Source organism: Pyrgilauda ruficollis, unplaced genomic scaffold, assembly GCF_017590135.1.
Source record: "Pyrgilauda ruficollis isolate IOZ18807 unplaced genomic scaffold, ASM1759013v1 scaffold43, whole genome shotgun sequence".
Taxonomy (NCBI): domain Eukaryota; kingdom Metazoa; phylum Chordata; class Aves; order Passeriformes; family Passeridae; genus Pyrgilauda; species Pyrgilauda ruficollis.
Genome location: NW_024525823.1, coordinates 10,766,895 through 10,784,124, shown reverse-complemented (window position 1 = coordinate 10,784,124; position 17,230 = coordinate 10,766,895). Strand labels below are relative to the sequence as shown.

The following is a 17,230-nucleotide window of genomic DNA, read 5'->3' as shown; positions in this document are numbered from 1 at the left end:
TGTGCTTAAATGGTGCAAAACTTAAGATCACATACTCCAAGTCAAAACAATGAATATATTCACACTGAGTATCCTCAGCATCAAGAACATAACTGGCCATTTCCCAGCTCCTGCAAGGACCTAGCACAGCTCTTCTGGAGTTTTGTTTCTCAGCTTTCTTTTTTTTTTTTATTGGAGGGTACATGACAGGGAGTGGTTTGTTCCATGCCTCTTCCTTGTAAGGAGTTACTTGTTGTAGGACTCACTCAAGTCACTTTGTGAGTAACTTGCAGGGTTGTGAGGAAAGTCAGTTCCCTTTTCCCAAATCATGGTGTCACTTCCATGCTACACATTTCCACTCGCTCTGTGGGAGTAAGACCAAAGCAAAAAGGGGTTTTGGAAAGCATGAGTAAGTGCACGCTTTCCAGCAACATTCAACAACAATCTGAACACCCAGTCTGCAAATCTCATGAAACACTACAGACTGCTGCAAATGGCACTGGAGGCTTTGACTTCAGTACCACTCATGTGGTCCATAGAGAATATTTGGAGTCATTATTGCAGGTAAGCTTAGGACTTCAGCTATTGCATCGCCATAACGTGACTACCTTTAAATAGGAAGATGCTGCCAGCACACCACTAAAAACAAAGTTCTGAAGTAGCAGAATGGATCAAATTTTATTCCTGACTATTACACTTGTGGGGAGGAGGGAGTGAAGACACCTTCGTTTGTAAGCAAAAAACAACTTTCTAAACGTGTTACTATAAAACAAAAGCATCTGAAGGTTTGAGATGCGCTTTTTGAGAACAGCTTTGCAAATAACCTTTCTAGTTTACCATGTGCTGTTACTGTAAATAGAGATACCCAAGTATGTCTGTTGCACATATTTTTGCAAGGGCAAATACATGCCACAGCACACCTTTCATATGCACTCAGCACTAAATGCACGTTAGTGCACTGTCAATATGAAATAGCCACAGCAACGGGGAAAACAAAAACCTGTGAACTCCAACTCTACCTCAACTTCCTACACTCACAAAAAACAAAACCTCAAGCCAAAGAAGAGGAGTAAGATAGCATAATAGGCTGGAGCTCAGGTTAATCACAAGGACAACGGGTTTGCCTGTATATACCTTTTGACCCCACAATCATCCCTATTTATGCAGACACACATAGAGATTATTCACCTTCCTGCCCAGAGGGAGCTAAGAGGCAGGAAGCAAGGCTGCTGGGCAAGTATCAGTGTCAATTATTGGTGCTTTTGTAACATAAGTGTGCCTGCTTTGGGGGTATTTATGAATTAGGCAAGAAATTAGCACAAAACTGTGTGTGCATTAAACTGTCGCCTGCTGTTCTTAACCAAATATTATCAAATTAGCAACAACCACACTTCCCACTGAAGGCTGTATATTTAAATGCTTTAAAAAATCAAAAGCTATTTTTGGATTTATACAAACCAAAAAAGGGGTTGGAGCTGTGTTTTTTCAAGGAGGAAATAAACTTTATGCCCAAATATTTGCTACCTCTGTCAAAAGTGGATGACTGGATTCTCATTTGAGTTTATAGAGACTAATTTTTAAAATAAAGAACCTTGAGAAGTTACATAAAAACCTGAGGACAGAGTTTCTTTCTCTGAAAGACTAAAAGAAACTGAATACATATGTGGGGAGTAGAAATGCCATCTCAGATATGAGACTCTCTGAAAATCACTGACCAGGTCAGGCATGCAAGCTTAATGGAGAAAGCAGGCTTTAGTCTGAAGACCCTTGTAGCAAAAAGGGTTATTTACAAAAATCGTACAAGAACAGTGTTGTTTAGAAGATGGCTAGGAAGAAGAATAGAAAACCGTTCAACAATACACTGAATAAATTATTGCACTTATTAGTGTAAGTTAAAACATTAATCCAGTCCTCCACTAAGCAAAGGTATTAGCACAATTGGAAGCAGAACAGACTTGATGGTCCATTGGTCCCTTTCAGTAAAGTAACTTGTGTTCTAGGATGTTTGCCATAATACATAAAAGCCAAAAAAGCTGAAGAGTGTGGAATTAAACAAAGACATGGAGCAGGTAAAATTCAGCCCACGTTAACCTGTCATTCCAGAGGACAGCCACAGGGTTCAGGGCCACCAGCCCAGTCTTTTGGTTGGAACAGTAACAGGTGCTCCTTCTGTACCTACCATGCACGAGAATTGACAGTAGTATACATTATTTATTAGTATACCTATAACTCCCACAAAATTGAATACATATATGAATATCAAAGAAATCTGCAGTTGGCAAAAGAGTTTCAATACACAGATAATTTATATGTAGGTATTTTTTCTTAAAGCAAAGTGCGCTACATATTTAATTCTACAGTTTCATCCTTAATCAGAAAAGCTGTTTCTTGCCTCTTACTTTAACCTTCAGTTTTAAAAGATTATTCAGAGTCACAAACAATTCAAAAACTGAGAGTTACTGCCTATTTAGGACTGATGCTGAATCACTGTAAGATTTATTAAAAAACAAAAGTTGCAGTCTGTGCGCACTGTCCATTAAGCAAGAGCAGTTTAACAAAATCTCTTAAGAGCTAAAATTATAACCAAGTTTTGTCCACCAACACTAAAACCAGCATCAGTTTAAGTTTACTAAACTGAAACCCCCAAACAGCAGCCTGTGTTAACATTTGCAAAATAAAGCAGGGTGGATTTCAGTACATTTGTTACAACTGGACACAATGAAATTCTCATTTTGTAAGGTGAACTTACATTTCAAAATTTCATAATACAGAAACATTACTTGCATTATATATGTAGTAGTATACCTCAAACATGAACAGAAGTCTAGAGATATAACATGAAGATAATCTCCTAAAATAACTGCCTTAAACTAATCAAATTTTCTGACAACACCCTTATTACCACCTTAATTGATTTGAAGTTCTTCACTTGTATCCCAGTGAACAATTACTCACATAAGTAGTCTTTACTTACTCACATAAATGGTGTCTACAAACTTTAGCAGGGTTACTCCTGAAAGTAATAGCTCACCAAAATTCAAAGTATATAGGTCTTTCCTTAAAACACTTACAGAGAAATTTAAATGAACACTTGGAATTACTAACCTTACTTACTAGTTCATGATTTTTCCCAGCGTTACCTGTATCAATTCTTAAAACAGAGGGGCCATAAAATTTTAGGCAAAACAAGTTATCAGCAATACCTCATAAATAATAAGAAATCCAATAAAATAATGAGAAAAAAACTAACAAAAAAACCCCTTAAGAGAATCTAGGATGACTGCTCAAAATAGCTCTCCCCCACCCCTAAAAAACACACTTACACACACACAGGTAATTACTGCTTAGAGATTTTGGGGGAGGAGCTTATGTCCAGCAGTCACCCAACTCAGGGGAAGACCAGATAAATACTCAAGGGTGGCACTTGAAATCATCAGCTTCTGCTCACTCTCCAGTGGCAGAACTCCTCCTCAGTAGAGGAGGATTCACTCCTCTGCCACTCTGCATTGGAGCTCCACAATGGTATGTCACTATTTCATTTTATTCTCTTTGGTTTTGAAGGTAACTTCTTCAGGATGCCTGTTTTCTGTCTGGGGAGGGAAGAGGGCTCATATTTAAGGGCCAGTGACAGCATCCTCATTGCCACAGGGGCTCTTTGTAAGGTTTCAGCCTTGGTGAGACTTTTGCCACTGATGCTGAAGGAACCAGGACTTCATCCTTCATTTGCTACAGCATTAGACAGACGTAGTAAGATCATGGAAGTGTTTATGTATTTTCACTGAAAACTTTTCTTCTTTTCAGGAGTTTTGGTATATGGAGCTCCTGAACTTACTTTGGAGGTCTAGTTAAAATAGTCACTCTTTCTGAATACTATTGTCTTGAATAGGCTGCCACAATCAAAATTATTCTTTTCCTAAGAGTGAGACTATTGTCTCTAATCTATCTATGCAACAGCTCCATCCTTCAGAGTGACAGGAATGCCGATTCCCTTTTTCTTAGAGCACTTTCCAAAACTAGTGAAAGCAGACAGAAGTAAGAGCAAAATATTGTTACTTTTAATACCAATAATTTAAGAAAACTCATCTATTCATGCTCCAAAACCAGAGCTAAACAGCTTTTCTTTACAACAAACTTTCTCTACCTTTTCTAACACAGAACAAATTTGGAAACATGCATTTACAAGTATCTTTACTGCTGCTGTTTTGTCTGAACATTGTCCATGGTGGTGATGGATATTATTCTGAGCGATATCAGAAACAATCCAGCATCAAGGGGCCACATTTTCTACCATACAATGTAAAGAGTCAAGGTAAGTTTACTCTTTTTTCATAATAAACTAACACAATTATTCCTAGAGGTTCAATACATGAACAAAGGCTCTCTGCTTATACTACTGATATTCAAATTTCACTAATAATTTAGGTTTATTGAAATAATTTTATTACTGCAGAAAGAATTTACAGTGGCTCTGGAGTTACCTCCTACTGACAAAGATGCATGCCTGTCAGACAAATGTTGTACACAATAAACACCAAAGGCATATAGAGTAGAAACAAAGCTCCAGATCTCTGCTTCAATAGTGGGAGTAACACAGCATAATTGTGTACATAATGATATACAACATGGTAATAACAAATTTCTTGATTCAGCACTGGGGTTTCTAGCAGCAGACCTGTCACCTAAAACCTACCTACATTCAGGAAGAATTTTTACATTGTCATGTTATCTGTACCCAAGACAGACATTAGGTGTGAATATATGATACACATGGGCAAATGAAGACTCACTTAAATCCTAAAAAGACGAAATAAATGTACAAATAGTTGTACAAATGGGTCATAAACTTCCGTATAGTTTTTCATGAGTGATTTAAGCTTATGTTTTAATTGTCAGGATAAGCACAGACTAATATAACAATTCTAGCTTTAATCTATTTTTAAAAACCCTCTTCATTGCATAGATCAGTCTTATGGCAGCTTGGATAGGCAATATGTAACTGCAATGCTACATTGTTTCATCTTATTTCTGGTTATCCTCTCTGTCCCTTTAAGTCAAACAGGTGGCTATCCCTAATGTTTGAAACTATTTGTTTTATTTTTCCATGCTTAGGCCAACATCTTTAAAAAACTTGAACTCAAAGATTCTGATCCATAATGACTATTCAAAATTGTTATCACTAAAATTAAGAGTAGTGAACCTTCCTTGTAAACATCTTACCCCCTGAGAACAGCATTATTTTGTTTCAGACATTATCAGGCTATTCAAAATAGCTTTATTTTTTTTGCTGCATCCCATCCACTTTTAGTTGTAGTAATCACACTTGGGCGGAAATGAGGAAACTGAATGAGGGGCTCAGAAAACAGCATTAGCAAATAAGCTTCTTTTCTCCAGAAAAGGGACATGGGCAAATCTGGAGAGCAGAATTGCTGTTCAGGGCATTGCATCCACATTACCTTCATTCAGGGGGTTTTGATTCAGAATAGCCCTGCAGACAGATCCTAGGCACTGTCTGATCATGAGCAGCACACATGGAGTCCAAAGAAACTCTGGTCTCATACCAGCTGGTGTCAGCACTGGCCCCATACCAATCAGCTCCAACTCACATGCTCCAAGAATCCCTGCAGTGAGAAACAAGTGAGAGCAGAATGGCTGGGAACCTTACTCCCAAAATACTCTCCCGGGCTGTACCAAAATATTGTCATAGTTTTATCCCTTGTCTCCAGCACAAGGACTTCCTGGAACCCTAGCACTCCCGGATCAAATTTAGGTACATGCACGTACAACTAGAATTCTCACTGAGTTTAATGCTGCATTTCCTTCTTTCTTCCTCATTAACTTTTCTTGTGTTTTTCCATGAGTTTACTCAGAATAATTTACATATTTATAACTCTTTTTAACTGAAGTATAATATTTACTTGGCTATTCTCTACCATACTTCACCCACTTCTCCTAATAGTGGTTCTTCTTTCCCCCTCTATAGAAAACATTTGGGAAGAGGGAAACTAGCAACAAAGAAAGAATCAGGGTAGACAGAAAATAGTGTGAAAGGGGGAAATGAATTGGCCTGAACTAAGTTTTCACTTTATATACAAACACAGAACCTAATGTGGGTGAAAATTCATATTTAGAATGAGAATGATTATATCAAAACCTGAGAAGCTTAAAATGCTCTCAGTTTAAGAAATGTAACAGAAGACTAGACCTCAATAGCAGGAACAGCCTACATCTTTAGAGACATGCAAGTCCAGTCATTCAAAGTGCTTGACAAATTTTGATTTGGTGAGCAAGCATTGCAGAAGGACTGTTATTCCTGAGTCTGGAAAACAAGTACCATATAGAGTTTTTAGAAGAATTTAAAGAGGGAAGGCTGCTGAAGATCATCACTTCTAATCTGAGATGATCTCAGAAGAATAAAACAGGAGCCTACAGAACCAAATAAATCCAGCTTTTGTCTAGTGAGTTGTTCCATTTGCAAGTATCTGAAGTAGCAATGGTAAGCTTTTCATCATAGCTTACTTGTCCAATTTGATCACCAAACATTGACTTCTACAGACATAGCTACCAATAAATTATCTTTTTGCTTTGTATAGCTTTGTCAAAAAGCAGCCTGGAACTGAAATTTCAGTCTAAACCCAAACTGGTGAGTCAGGACAACATAAAATAGACCATACAAATTCTGTTGGCAACTAAAGCCTATTAAAGCTTCATCTAGTTTGGTGAAATTGTTTAAAAAACCATGGTCTTGACAGCTCTCCAGAACATAATTTTTTAACTAGTATTTCTTTGGCTTCAAATATTCGAAAAGCCCAAGCTGAAAACAATAATTGAATGAAGTGTCACTATTCAGCAATGCTTAAATAAGACAATACTGCCGGTAATGTTAAAGTCTACATATTTAATTCAACACATATATGAGGTTTGATTGCACTAGAGAATGTAAACCAATTTTACATCAAGGTATGTGCTGAGACATGTAAAAGGGTAGCCAATCAATACTTCAATGTTCTTGGTATAAATTCTACTTCATTAATAGATTTAGCAGTCCTTTCCTCACAGGAATAACCACTGCTTTTAGGCAGCACAATTAAAATTACAATTATAATCTAAAAGCAGCACAACTTTGGAACAATACGCTCACAGAAAATCTCTACAACAACATGAGTGTGGACAATGCCTTTAGCATTTTAGGCAAAATTGGCAGGACCCACCACTCTGTGAACCTAGGACTGATATCTGCATTTAAAATATGGTAAAAGTAATAAGGAGATACACTCTGAGCTAAAGTCTGATGCAATTTGCCACCAAAAAACCTCCCCTGTCAATATATCATAAATAAACCACAGGCCATGCTTGTTTAGGATTTTAACAGCTGTGTAGGATTTTAACAGCTATCTTCCTTTTCACGGCCTTAAGACGGATGAGATAGGAAGATGTGCAAAATAAGCTGATATGCATTTGTGCTCATTTTATGCATCAGCAGAAAAGAAAATGCATTCTCTGCATCTTCTAGATAAGAACAATTTCCCTGTCAATACAGGAAGAAGGTAACCTTGCAGATCCAATAACAAGCCAAAATCAAATGTATTTCATTTTCATAACCTCTATTATTTAAAAAAAAAACAACCCAATATGTAGAATAATAGTTTCCTCCTTCACCTCACTTTTGGCTCAACAAGACTAGCCACATATTGGAAAATGCAGTTTATTATCTAAAAGGCAGCCAAATAGTCATGGTATAAACTTTCATGTGTGTATATGTATATGTAATACATACACTGGTCTTTTCAGAGACTGAAAGGAAAAATTGTAGCTGATGCAATTGTTGATCAATTTATAATATTTGCTAAATAAGCATTCAATAGAATGTGTTGCCATTATAAAAAAAACAGAACTCAGGCTCTTTTTGTATCCTTCAGTTATTATTTTTAAAACTACTTCTTAAATGAACATCCATCGCAGGTATGTCATTTTGTTCTATACTGCTGCCACTTGTTGCAAACTGCTGAAGTAGTCTCACAGTCTCTCTGTGTTAAACTTGTATGTAATGTCCAACAAATCAGCATGCTAATTTCAACATAAAGCTGAAGGCTCCTCCAAAGCACACACAAACAAAACAGTGAGCTTGTTTGCTTATTGCTCTATTTGTGACATTTGGTTAAGTGGCTCCACCTGCTGTTTTGGTAACTAAGAAAATGAAGTAGTACTAAAAATCTCTATAACAATGCCAGAATTCTGACAGCAATAAAATGAATTATCAGTTGTGACCTTGCCATAGTATGAAATTTTTAGTACAGACGAAGTCTTTCAGACAATATCTGAAAATATAACATTCATATCTTTACAAAAGAACTAGTGCCATGGGCCACTTTTGGAAGTAGAGTGCAGGGAAGAACAAAATTCTCACTACTTAAATGTAGAACCAAATTGTTTCTGAAAAGCTGCTGCACCTGCACAGACAGCTTCCTGTGATTTCATTCATCAAGTCTGATGACCTGTCTGGGTTGTTTTTTCCTTATTTAATAGTCTGCATCTACTTGCACAGCACTTTTTAAGCTCTTTGATGACCCTGAATGTATTGAAACAAAAACAAAACAAAAAAAATTCTAGAGCCCCTATATCTCACATTTCCAACAAATTTGCATTTGTTACTTGTAAGGGCTGTTAAACACTTTTACTCTGAATGTCAGGTTCTCACTGACAAACACAGCAGCTGAAACTTGACTTTCATGAAGTTGAAGTTAAATTTAACCCTTCATATATTTTACCGCCATACTACATTGCCTGCAAATATGTTGTAGATGCCCTGGTTGATCTGGTTTCCTCTCTCTCACAGGTGTGCAGGTAAGGGGGGAACAAGGACCCCCCGGTCCCCCAGGCCCCGCTGGACCAAGAGGACAACCAGGTCCTGCAGGAAAGCCAGGGTTTGGAAGTCCAGGTCCCCAAGGCCCCCCTGGTCCCCCAGGACCACCTGGGTTCTCTGCAGTTGGAAAGCCAGGAGTGCCAGGTCTACCAGGAAAGCCAGGAGCAAGAGGACTAAATGGTGAGAAAGGAGAACCTGGACCTGCCGGACTCCCGGGAGCAAGAGGACCTCAAGGGCCCCCCGGCACTCCCGGCCCTGCAGGACTCACTGTCCCTGGCAAGCCAGGACCGCAAGGCCCTCCAGGAGCTCAGGGGCCAAGGGGACCCCCTGGTGAAAAGGGAGAGCCAGGTATCCCAGGTATAAATGGACAAAAGGGAGAAAATGGATTTGGAATTCCAGGCCGCCCAGGTGGCAGGGGTCTTCCAGGCCCACAGGGACCCCGGGGTCCCCCTGGTCCTGCTGGGATAGGGAAGCCTGGTGAAAACGGCCTGCCAGGCCAGCCAGGTCTGAAAGGTGACCGAGGTTTTCCAGGTGCACCTGGAGCAGTTGGTCTCCCAGGTCCCCAGGGTCTCCCAGGTGAACCCGGAGAAGTTGGCATTGGCAAGCCTGGACCAATGGGACCACCAGGAGCAGCAGGTATCCCTGGAGCCAAGGGACATCCTGGACCTGCAGGGTTGCCTGGATCCCCAGGACTCCCAGGTTTTGGAAAGCCAGGATTGCCGGGGATGAAGGGACACAGAGGGCCTGAAGGTCCTCCTGGCCTTCCAGGACCTAAAGGAGACCAAGGTCCAGCTGGTGTGCCAGGAGAACCAGGACCGATTGGGCCACCAGGGAACATGGGCCCGCACGGACTCAAAGGTTTGCCTGGTGAGAATGGCCTACCTGGGCCCAAAGGTGACATGGGCCCCGCAGGCCACCCGGGATTCCCAGGGGCCAAGGGGGAACGAGGCCTACCAGGATTAGAGGGAAAACCGGGATACCCAGGTGAGCAGGGTCTTGCTGGTCCTAAGGGACACCCAGGTCTCCCAGGTCCAAAGGGAGATACAGGCCCTGCTGGGCTACCTGGGCTGCCTGGTCCAATGGGTCCACAAGGAGCCAAGGGAGTGCCAGGGACCAACGGTGAGCCAGGCCCCAGAGGGCCTTCAGGAATACCTGGGATCAGAGGTCCCATCGGCCCCCCTGGCCTGCCAGGAGCCCCTGGTGCGAAGGGTGAGCCAGGAGCACCAGGACTGCCAGGCCCAGCAGGCATTTCCACGAAAGGCTTAAGTGGACCCATGGGACCACCTGGACTCCCCGGTCCCAAAGGCAGCAGTGGTGAGCCTGGCTTGCCCGGCCCTCCAGGTCCTCCTGGTCCCCCTGGCCAAGCTGTAATCCCACAGATGCCCGAAGGCTATGTTAAAGCAGGAGGAGTAAACCAAGCTCTGACAGGGATGCCGGTGTCTGCTTTCAGTGTCATCCTCTCAAAAGCCTACCCTGCGGCAACTGTGCCCATCAAATTTGATAAAATCTTGTACAATAGGCAGCAACACTACGACCCCAGAACAGGAATCTTCACCTGCAGGACCCCTGGACTGTACTATTTCTCCTACCATGTACACGCAAAAGGAACAAATGTTTGGGTTGCACTCTACAAAAATGGTTCCCCAATTATGTACACGTATGATGAGTACAAGAAAGGATACCTTGACCAGGCTTCTGGCAGTGCTGTCATCGATCTCATGGAGAATGACCAAGTATGGCTCCAACTGCCCAATTCAGAATCTAATGGTCTCTACTCCTCTGAATATGTTCACTCTTCTTTCTCAGGTTTCCTGTTTGCTCACATCTAATATCCCACTTACCCTGTCCTGACACACTCTCCTTCAGACCATTTTAACCAGGCACTGCTCTGATTTGTCCTTAGCAGGTCATGCAACTTCAATGTTGCAAGAGGAATGGAGGAGGGAGTGAGAAAGTGGAAGAGAGTGGTTCAAACATAGTAGAATAATATTATATGTTTTTAGAGAATTGTCATAAAATAATTGTTTTGAATGATGATTAATTGTCTGACTGAATGCAACATAAAAATTTTATGAATTAATATAATGCACCAGTGTCTGTCCTTTTTTCCTTTTTTTTTTCTTTTAAGAGGAAAATCAGAATGTCTAACTATCACAACTCATAACACAATAAAGGATGCTAGATCATACTTCACTATACTTTAATTAACTGAAGGCATTTTATTCCAAGTAAATGGTCTCAAATACACCACAGCCACCTCAACAGCTGGACAATACACTTCAGGAACATTCTACCTCCAGCTTCATCTTTAAGCTATCCAACAGGAGACAAGAATTACAACTCTAATAGAGTGCATATCATAAACACAGTTTTCAATTAGTTCTGCTGTTCTTATTAATTACTAACTACCTTGGAGAAAGGTGGATTTACAAATTATTACATGTTACTGAAGACCTAAAGTTTCACAATGTGAAAACGCAACCAGATTTGAAGCCTAAAAATCCACTCGGCTTTCTTTAATGCACATTGATGCAACAAACTAGTTCAATATTTTAAAATCTCCTAACATTCTGTAACATTCAGAGTACCATAAAGTAACATTGACCAAATTCAAACCTTAAAAACACATCCTCACAAGCATACAGACACTTACAAAAACAGAACAGCTTTACCACCCCAGAACTGGAGATAATCCTTGCCCTGATTTTTCCTGAACAGTTCACTCCTAAAACACAATAGTGCAGGGAATATATTTTACTTATTTGGTAAATTTATCAGATGATGGCAATAATTAGTCAGTTGACACAACCATATTTACCATACAAACATATCTCACAGAAAGTTGTCATTTCATCAACTTGTTATGCTACTATGACAAGTTAATGAGTTATGAAACCTTAACAGTTTGATCACACATTTCTTCCAGTGACAGTTGCCATTTATGTGCTTTAAAAATACTGTATACATCAAAACCTTATGAACCCTTAAATCTACTATAGTTAGCTTTTTTTTTTTTAACAGAAGCTTTTAATCACTTGCACAGAAAGTATGTAAAATTATCTTTATAATACTTGGTAATACACCGGAATTAATAAAAAAGCTAGGATACCTTTTGCTTGATGGTTGATCCATCATTAGCAAAACTATATAATGTTTTGGAAACTGTAAATACCCATCACGAAAGTAACTTGAAGAATTTTTTTTCTTCCTTCTTTTAAGTGCTGCTGGATAAGGAAACCTGTAGTTTAGGCTATAATTCAATAAAATAATAAATGAACATTAGTTCAACAGCACTTCCCAGTATTTAAACACAGCACATCCTGCTGCCCATCCACTCTACCAACCTGGAACTTTTGTTTCAGAAACAGAGAAACTAGATATGGGAGCTGGAAAATAGTAGGTTTTTGGTTAACTAGTTCACATATGAAATCTATGCCAATGCGCATGCTTGAAATTGTTGGAGATGCTTGGTGCTCAGCAGCTCAGGACCACACTGACCTGTGATTCCAATTAACTTAGAAGAAACTGGGCCCAGGCAGCATTCTTAAGAGCATAGTTCACTAACCCTCATCCATCCATCCATCCATCCATCCATCCATCCATCCATCCATCCACTTCAAATCAGGTTTTGTGCTTTATGTCTTTGTTTCTCAAAGTGGGACTTTAAATAAGTCTACAGCTTGGAATCTCATGCTTGGTTTTTGAAGTCTTTTCGTATTAAGTCTCTAAGAAAGCAACTCTTAAAACTGAAAAGCTAGAGATGATACAGCAAACTGTGGCAAAAGCACAAGTTATACTTTGATTTTAGCTTTGGATTTTCAGTTTAGAGGGGACCTTGGGAAGGTCTGTAAGATTTTTAAGTTTGTTTTTTAATATTTTCTCCACAAGAGGTTCAGCAATCTATCTAAAGATAAAGCCCTTCCAAAATCACTATTTCTTCTGCATCTTGGATATTAAAGGAAAGAAAATCCAACATGAGATTCAAATGAAAACTTAAGAGCCCGTTATTGTACAAAATCACTCCCAAAGAAGTACTGAAATTTCTGAAGTCTTAAGTGATCAAAAACAAGAAGCACCCAAACAATCCCTTCTGTATTTACTTGGAAAACACAGTAAAGAAATGTAACAAATTTACTTTTCACTTGCTTCTTTGGTGCAGTTTTCACAATTAAGACAAATAAAGATACCTCACTACTGCTATTTTGGCCAGAAAAGCATCTTTGCTTTTTGTTCCTTACATCTGAAGTTGCATAGTAAAGAGAAAACATACACTTCACAGACATCTGGATTCATTATCTTCTGCCAAGACCATAAACTTGTGATCAAAAACATGTATCCTAACAAGCCTTGTTATGGGCAATTTATGAAGTCTCCTGCCATACCAGCCATGATTTTTTTACTTTCAAAATTAAATACAATCTTATAAACTGATTGAAAATACTACAAATATATAATTTCAACTATACAGCCACAGATGTTACAGTTTCCAGAAGTGTTAGAAAAATTACAGGGAAAGGCAAATCTTCTGGAGTGAAAGTAGCCTTTAAGATAAGAAATGTTACAAAATTCTGCTTTAAGAAGCTATATTTGGCAACATTTCCCTAAAAAAAACCACTGATTTTTCTGTAAAAAAAAATCATCAAATTGAAAATTTTTCACAAGGAAATAATTATACAGTACTTCAAGCTCTTACTAATCCTCTCAAGAGCACACTTTGATTCCATAATACATCCACATAGCTTGACAGTGTAAAATACATTGCCTCATGATGTCTTCTTTAAAATTGCTCTTTAGTACTATCTATAAAACATCCACTAAATCAAACACAGTCAAAATAAAGTTAATCACCTTACAGTCACAAACTATTCCAGTAGTAAGAATAAAGCATTGAGAATAAAATGGATTCTCAAGTAATGTAATGCTTAGCTGGGATTGCAGAGAGCTCTCTTGCAGGTATTACTAGGTAAGAAATGACCACATTGCAAATATCTGTGCTCATTACTATCTGACACCATGCTTTTCTGACAGTATTGTTTCAAAGATTTTCCTTTTTCTTTTTCTTTTTTTTGAAATATTTTTTGAGTTACTTTTCACAACAGAATGTCTAAAATAACACAAGACTATTTGGGAACCCCCTTCCTTTTGCAAGCCTCAGTTCTTCACTTTTTTCCGAGGAGAAGAGTGGGTTAATACTCTTCATCAAGCTGAGTCAGGACAATCATGCCTATCTGAAAGAGCCATCCAAGAAAAATATCATAGGGCAATTATCTAAGGCAATTACCATAGCTAAGACAATGAAAAGCAAAATCCATCAGACACCTGATTATGATCAAAAAAAATCCTGTGAAAAAGAGAAGGGACATAAAGACACAAGGGCATACTGACAACAAATCAAAGTGAACTGCAAACACTCAGTGGATTTTAAAAAATAAAGCAATCAGTCGTTCTGCTCCGCCACTGACAATGGCACCACTAGGACGGCGTTTCGAGTTGGGAACTTTGCGTCCCCTCAACCGACCACTTAATGAGTTTGCCTTTGAAATTTTACCTTGACTAACTGTTAATGAGCACTGCTTTTCTCTGAAGAGTTAAACCCTCTACAAGACATGGCGTTAAGTCAAAAGGCTGTGGTTTTCAGGCCAGATTCTGGGCTATGATAGACACTGTGGCTTCCTGGTATGTAGATGTTGGGATCCAGGTTTGAGAATTTCCTCAGGAAGTTATGTGAGATGTGAAACTGAGAAAAAAAAAAATCACTTTGTCAGCAGTGATACAAGATTAGTACCCTTACTCTTGTATCACAGAGGGATCTGAAGCAAAAAGAGATGCTCCATGGGAATATCACTGGTAAGTGACACAGGAAGAAAATATCTCTGGTTCTTCTGACTCCCTGTTCAGTGCTTTAGCTACTGGACTATGTTATTAAATGGAAAATAAAACCACTATGAAGCCTTTCAAAGTGACGCATGACAGAGTATATAACTTCCTTGTATTACAATATTTGAGTAGTACATATAATCTGTATTTTCACTTCTGATATCACTGAGCTTAAAACTTGTTCCTGTCACTTACTAGACTTTCCTGTATTTTTAACACTCTTATGCATGCATGTGCCTGTGACAGAAGCTAGAAAGGATGAAGCCATATCGCAAATTTTGTTTGCAGATTCCAGATTTACATACAGAAATAGGTACCTGATTGATAGGTATAAACATATATGTCCAACTGTACACACAAGCAGACACATGTAAGTAAAACTGAGCAATTACTTGTATGACTTCAAAATTTAGGCTTTTTTTTGGATCTCATTAATTTCCAAAGAACACTTTTAAAAATTATGCTTTTTGTTGCATGACCCACACCTTTTTTAAAAAAAAAGAGCCGTCACAGTTTGAAGAAAAGAATTAACAAAAATTCTAAAAAATTATTACAGTTGATTGGTGTTGATTTTGTATCAGCAGAAAAGAAAGGATATATTTATTTTGTGTACAAATGAGTTCCCAAGGAAATTCAGAACTACCAGCCACACTCTAAGCTCCAATGGAAACACAGTAATAACAACAAACAAAGCAGTTTGGGAATATCTTGCTGGTTTTTTACCATTTGCATCCTGGTATCAATTTCCATTTTTGCTTGGAATCTCTCTGAAACAATTTTGTCAATTACATTTGAAAGGAATACAGCAAGTGGGAAAGCTGAGGTGAACAAAAAGTGAGTTTTAAGAAAGTCCAAACTACACCTTGTGTCTAGTGAATGCTGCATCAACCAAGGTAATTCTAATAGTAGTGCAGAACTCAGAATTGAGCTGCATATAAACATTTTACAAGAAATATTGTTAAAAATAATTTCAATTAACTGCATGCACAAACAATGGTTAGCCTTTATTATCAACTTACTATTTTATATGCCTGAGAGTAACTCTGAAGTTATGTCTGTGAAGGAAGGAAAATAATTTCTTGCTGAACAGTATACAAGATGTTTTCCAACTCTAATTTATATTACACTGTTACAATGTTGGTTTTGGGTGGAGAAACAGTGTTATTAAAAATGGTCCTCTGCAAGTGTTAGGAAGTTCAAAACCTCTCTATTGTGTCAATACTACATGAGGAATTCTAATCAAAACTAGAGCGCTAAAGAAAACCATCAAATATTAGTACTTGAATTTCTTTCCCCAAGTCATTTTGGTTTTTATATATTATTACAAGATCATAAGGAATAGATTCAAAACACAGTTCAAGGATGTCCACATCACCAAATCAATCACTGTAAGAAACTATTTGTCCTTCTAAAAGGAGTTGAAATAGCAATAAAAATTGAAATATTGAGTGAAATAGCACATCAGAAATGTTATTAAAGATTTCAAAGCAGTGAAATGAAACTGAAATAGTTATGATAAAGATGTTTTATTCCAGGAAAAACATGTGTTTACTATAAAACTTGAAAACTTATTTATAAACTTGAAAAGTAAAAGCTGTGCTGAGTAGCCTACAGTGTACTTGCAAAACATATTTGCTCTGGCAAGCACATGTAATATTTTCAGCTGTTATAGTGAGTCTTCAGTGAACCCACTTACCTTTAAAAGCTGATATTTTATAATTATGCTGGATAGCAGCCACCATGTCCTTCCAGAAGTCATATTTTTTCTGACCATCATGCTGTAAGTGTCAAAAGGAACCTAGTCATTATATCAAGTATCAGCTATTACAAGCTTTCATATTGAAACAGTGACAGAAATGCCATGACTTAACAACATTCTATGGAATAAGACAGTCTTAAGACAGCAGGATTCAGGACATCAGGATTCAGTAGCACCCAGATTAACTGTGGACAACTACAGACAAGTTATGTCCCTCTTAGAAGGTTACGATGGGAGGAGGAAGGGAAAAGGAGAAATGCTGAATATTTGTGAGGAACTCTAAAACATTACAGCCAAAAGGGGCATCAGCTATAACAGCAACTTACAGAATGAGCATCCCATCCCACTGACATTTGGGAAAAAGAAGTGCCCAGAACTGCAGATACTGAACTTAATTAGCATGTTGACATTATCCTCAGCCTGGCATTCATATCACCTTCCACCTTAAGAACTGGCAAATCCCTTTGCTGTAATTTAGAGGAAATGCCCTTCTGCCAAGAACCCTACCCCAAACATGGTATCAAATACTCATCCAGAAGCCTGGCTGAGCAGCACTTCATGGCATTGTGCTCTGAAGACTGCCAAACCCTAGCTCTGGTAGAAGGACAAGGGAAGGTGATCCATGATTGTGAACAGACACTTGCCATTCCTAAAAAGCTTCCCAGGCACAGCAGAGCTCCAGCTGACCTCAGCTTCCCCTTCAGCCTCTCACATGGGAGAGGAAAACCCTAACCAGCTGAGCCCCACAGCACTCT

At 38.8% G+C, this 17,230-nt stretch overlaps 2 protein-coding genes across 2 annotated transcripts in view; one reads left to right on the top strand and one right to left on the bottom strand.

The window, feature by feature from the left end:
• Nucleotides 1-17,230, bottom strand: part of NT5DC1 (5'-nucleotidase domain containing 1) — a 126,317-nt gene that overhangs the window by 98,840 nt on the left and 10,247 nt on the right. Inside the window, exon 6 of the mRNA XM_041478140.1 lies at nt 16,413-16,494. Coding sequence (XP_041334074.1) covers nt 16,413-16,494 — 82 coding nt within the window. The remainder of the gene's footprint in view (nt 1-16,412; nt 16,495-17,230) is intronic.
• On the top strand, nt 4,150-10,725 carry COL10A1 (collagen type X alpha 1 chain). Its single transcript, XM_041478138.1, has 2 exons — nt 4,150-4,288; nt 8,813-10,725. Exons 1-2 carry the CDS (start codon nt 4,150-4,152, stop codon nt 10,666-10,668), a joined length of 1,995 nt encoding a protein of 664 aa, XP_041334072.1. The 3' UTR covers nt 10,669-10,725.

Coding starts and splice junctions, on each gene's coding strand:
- COL10A1 (XM_041478138.1), top strand. CDS start 4,150: ATGCATTTACAAGTATCTTTACTGCTGCTGTTTTGTCTGAACATTGTC. Junction 4,289..8,812: donor ATACAATGTAAAGAGTCAAG/GTAAGTTTACTC, acceptor TCTCTCTCACAG/GTGTGCAGGTAAGGGGGGAA.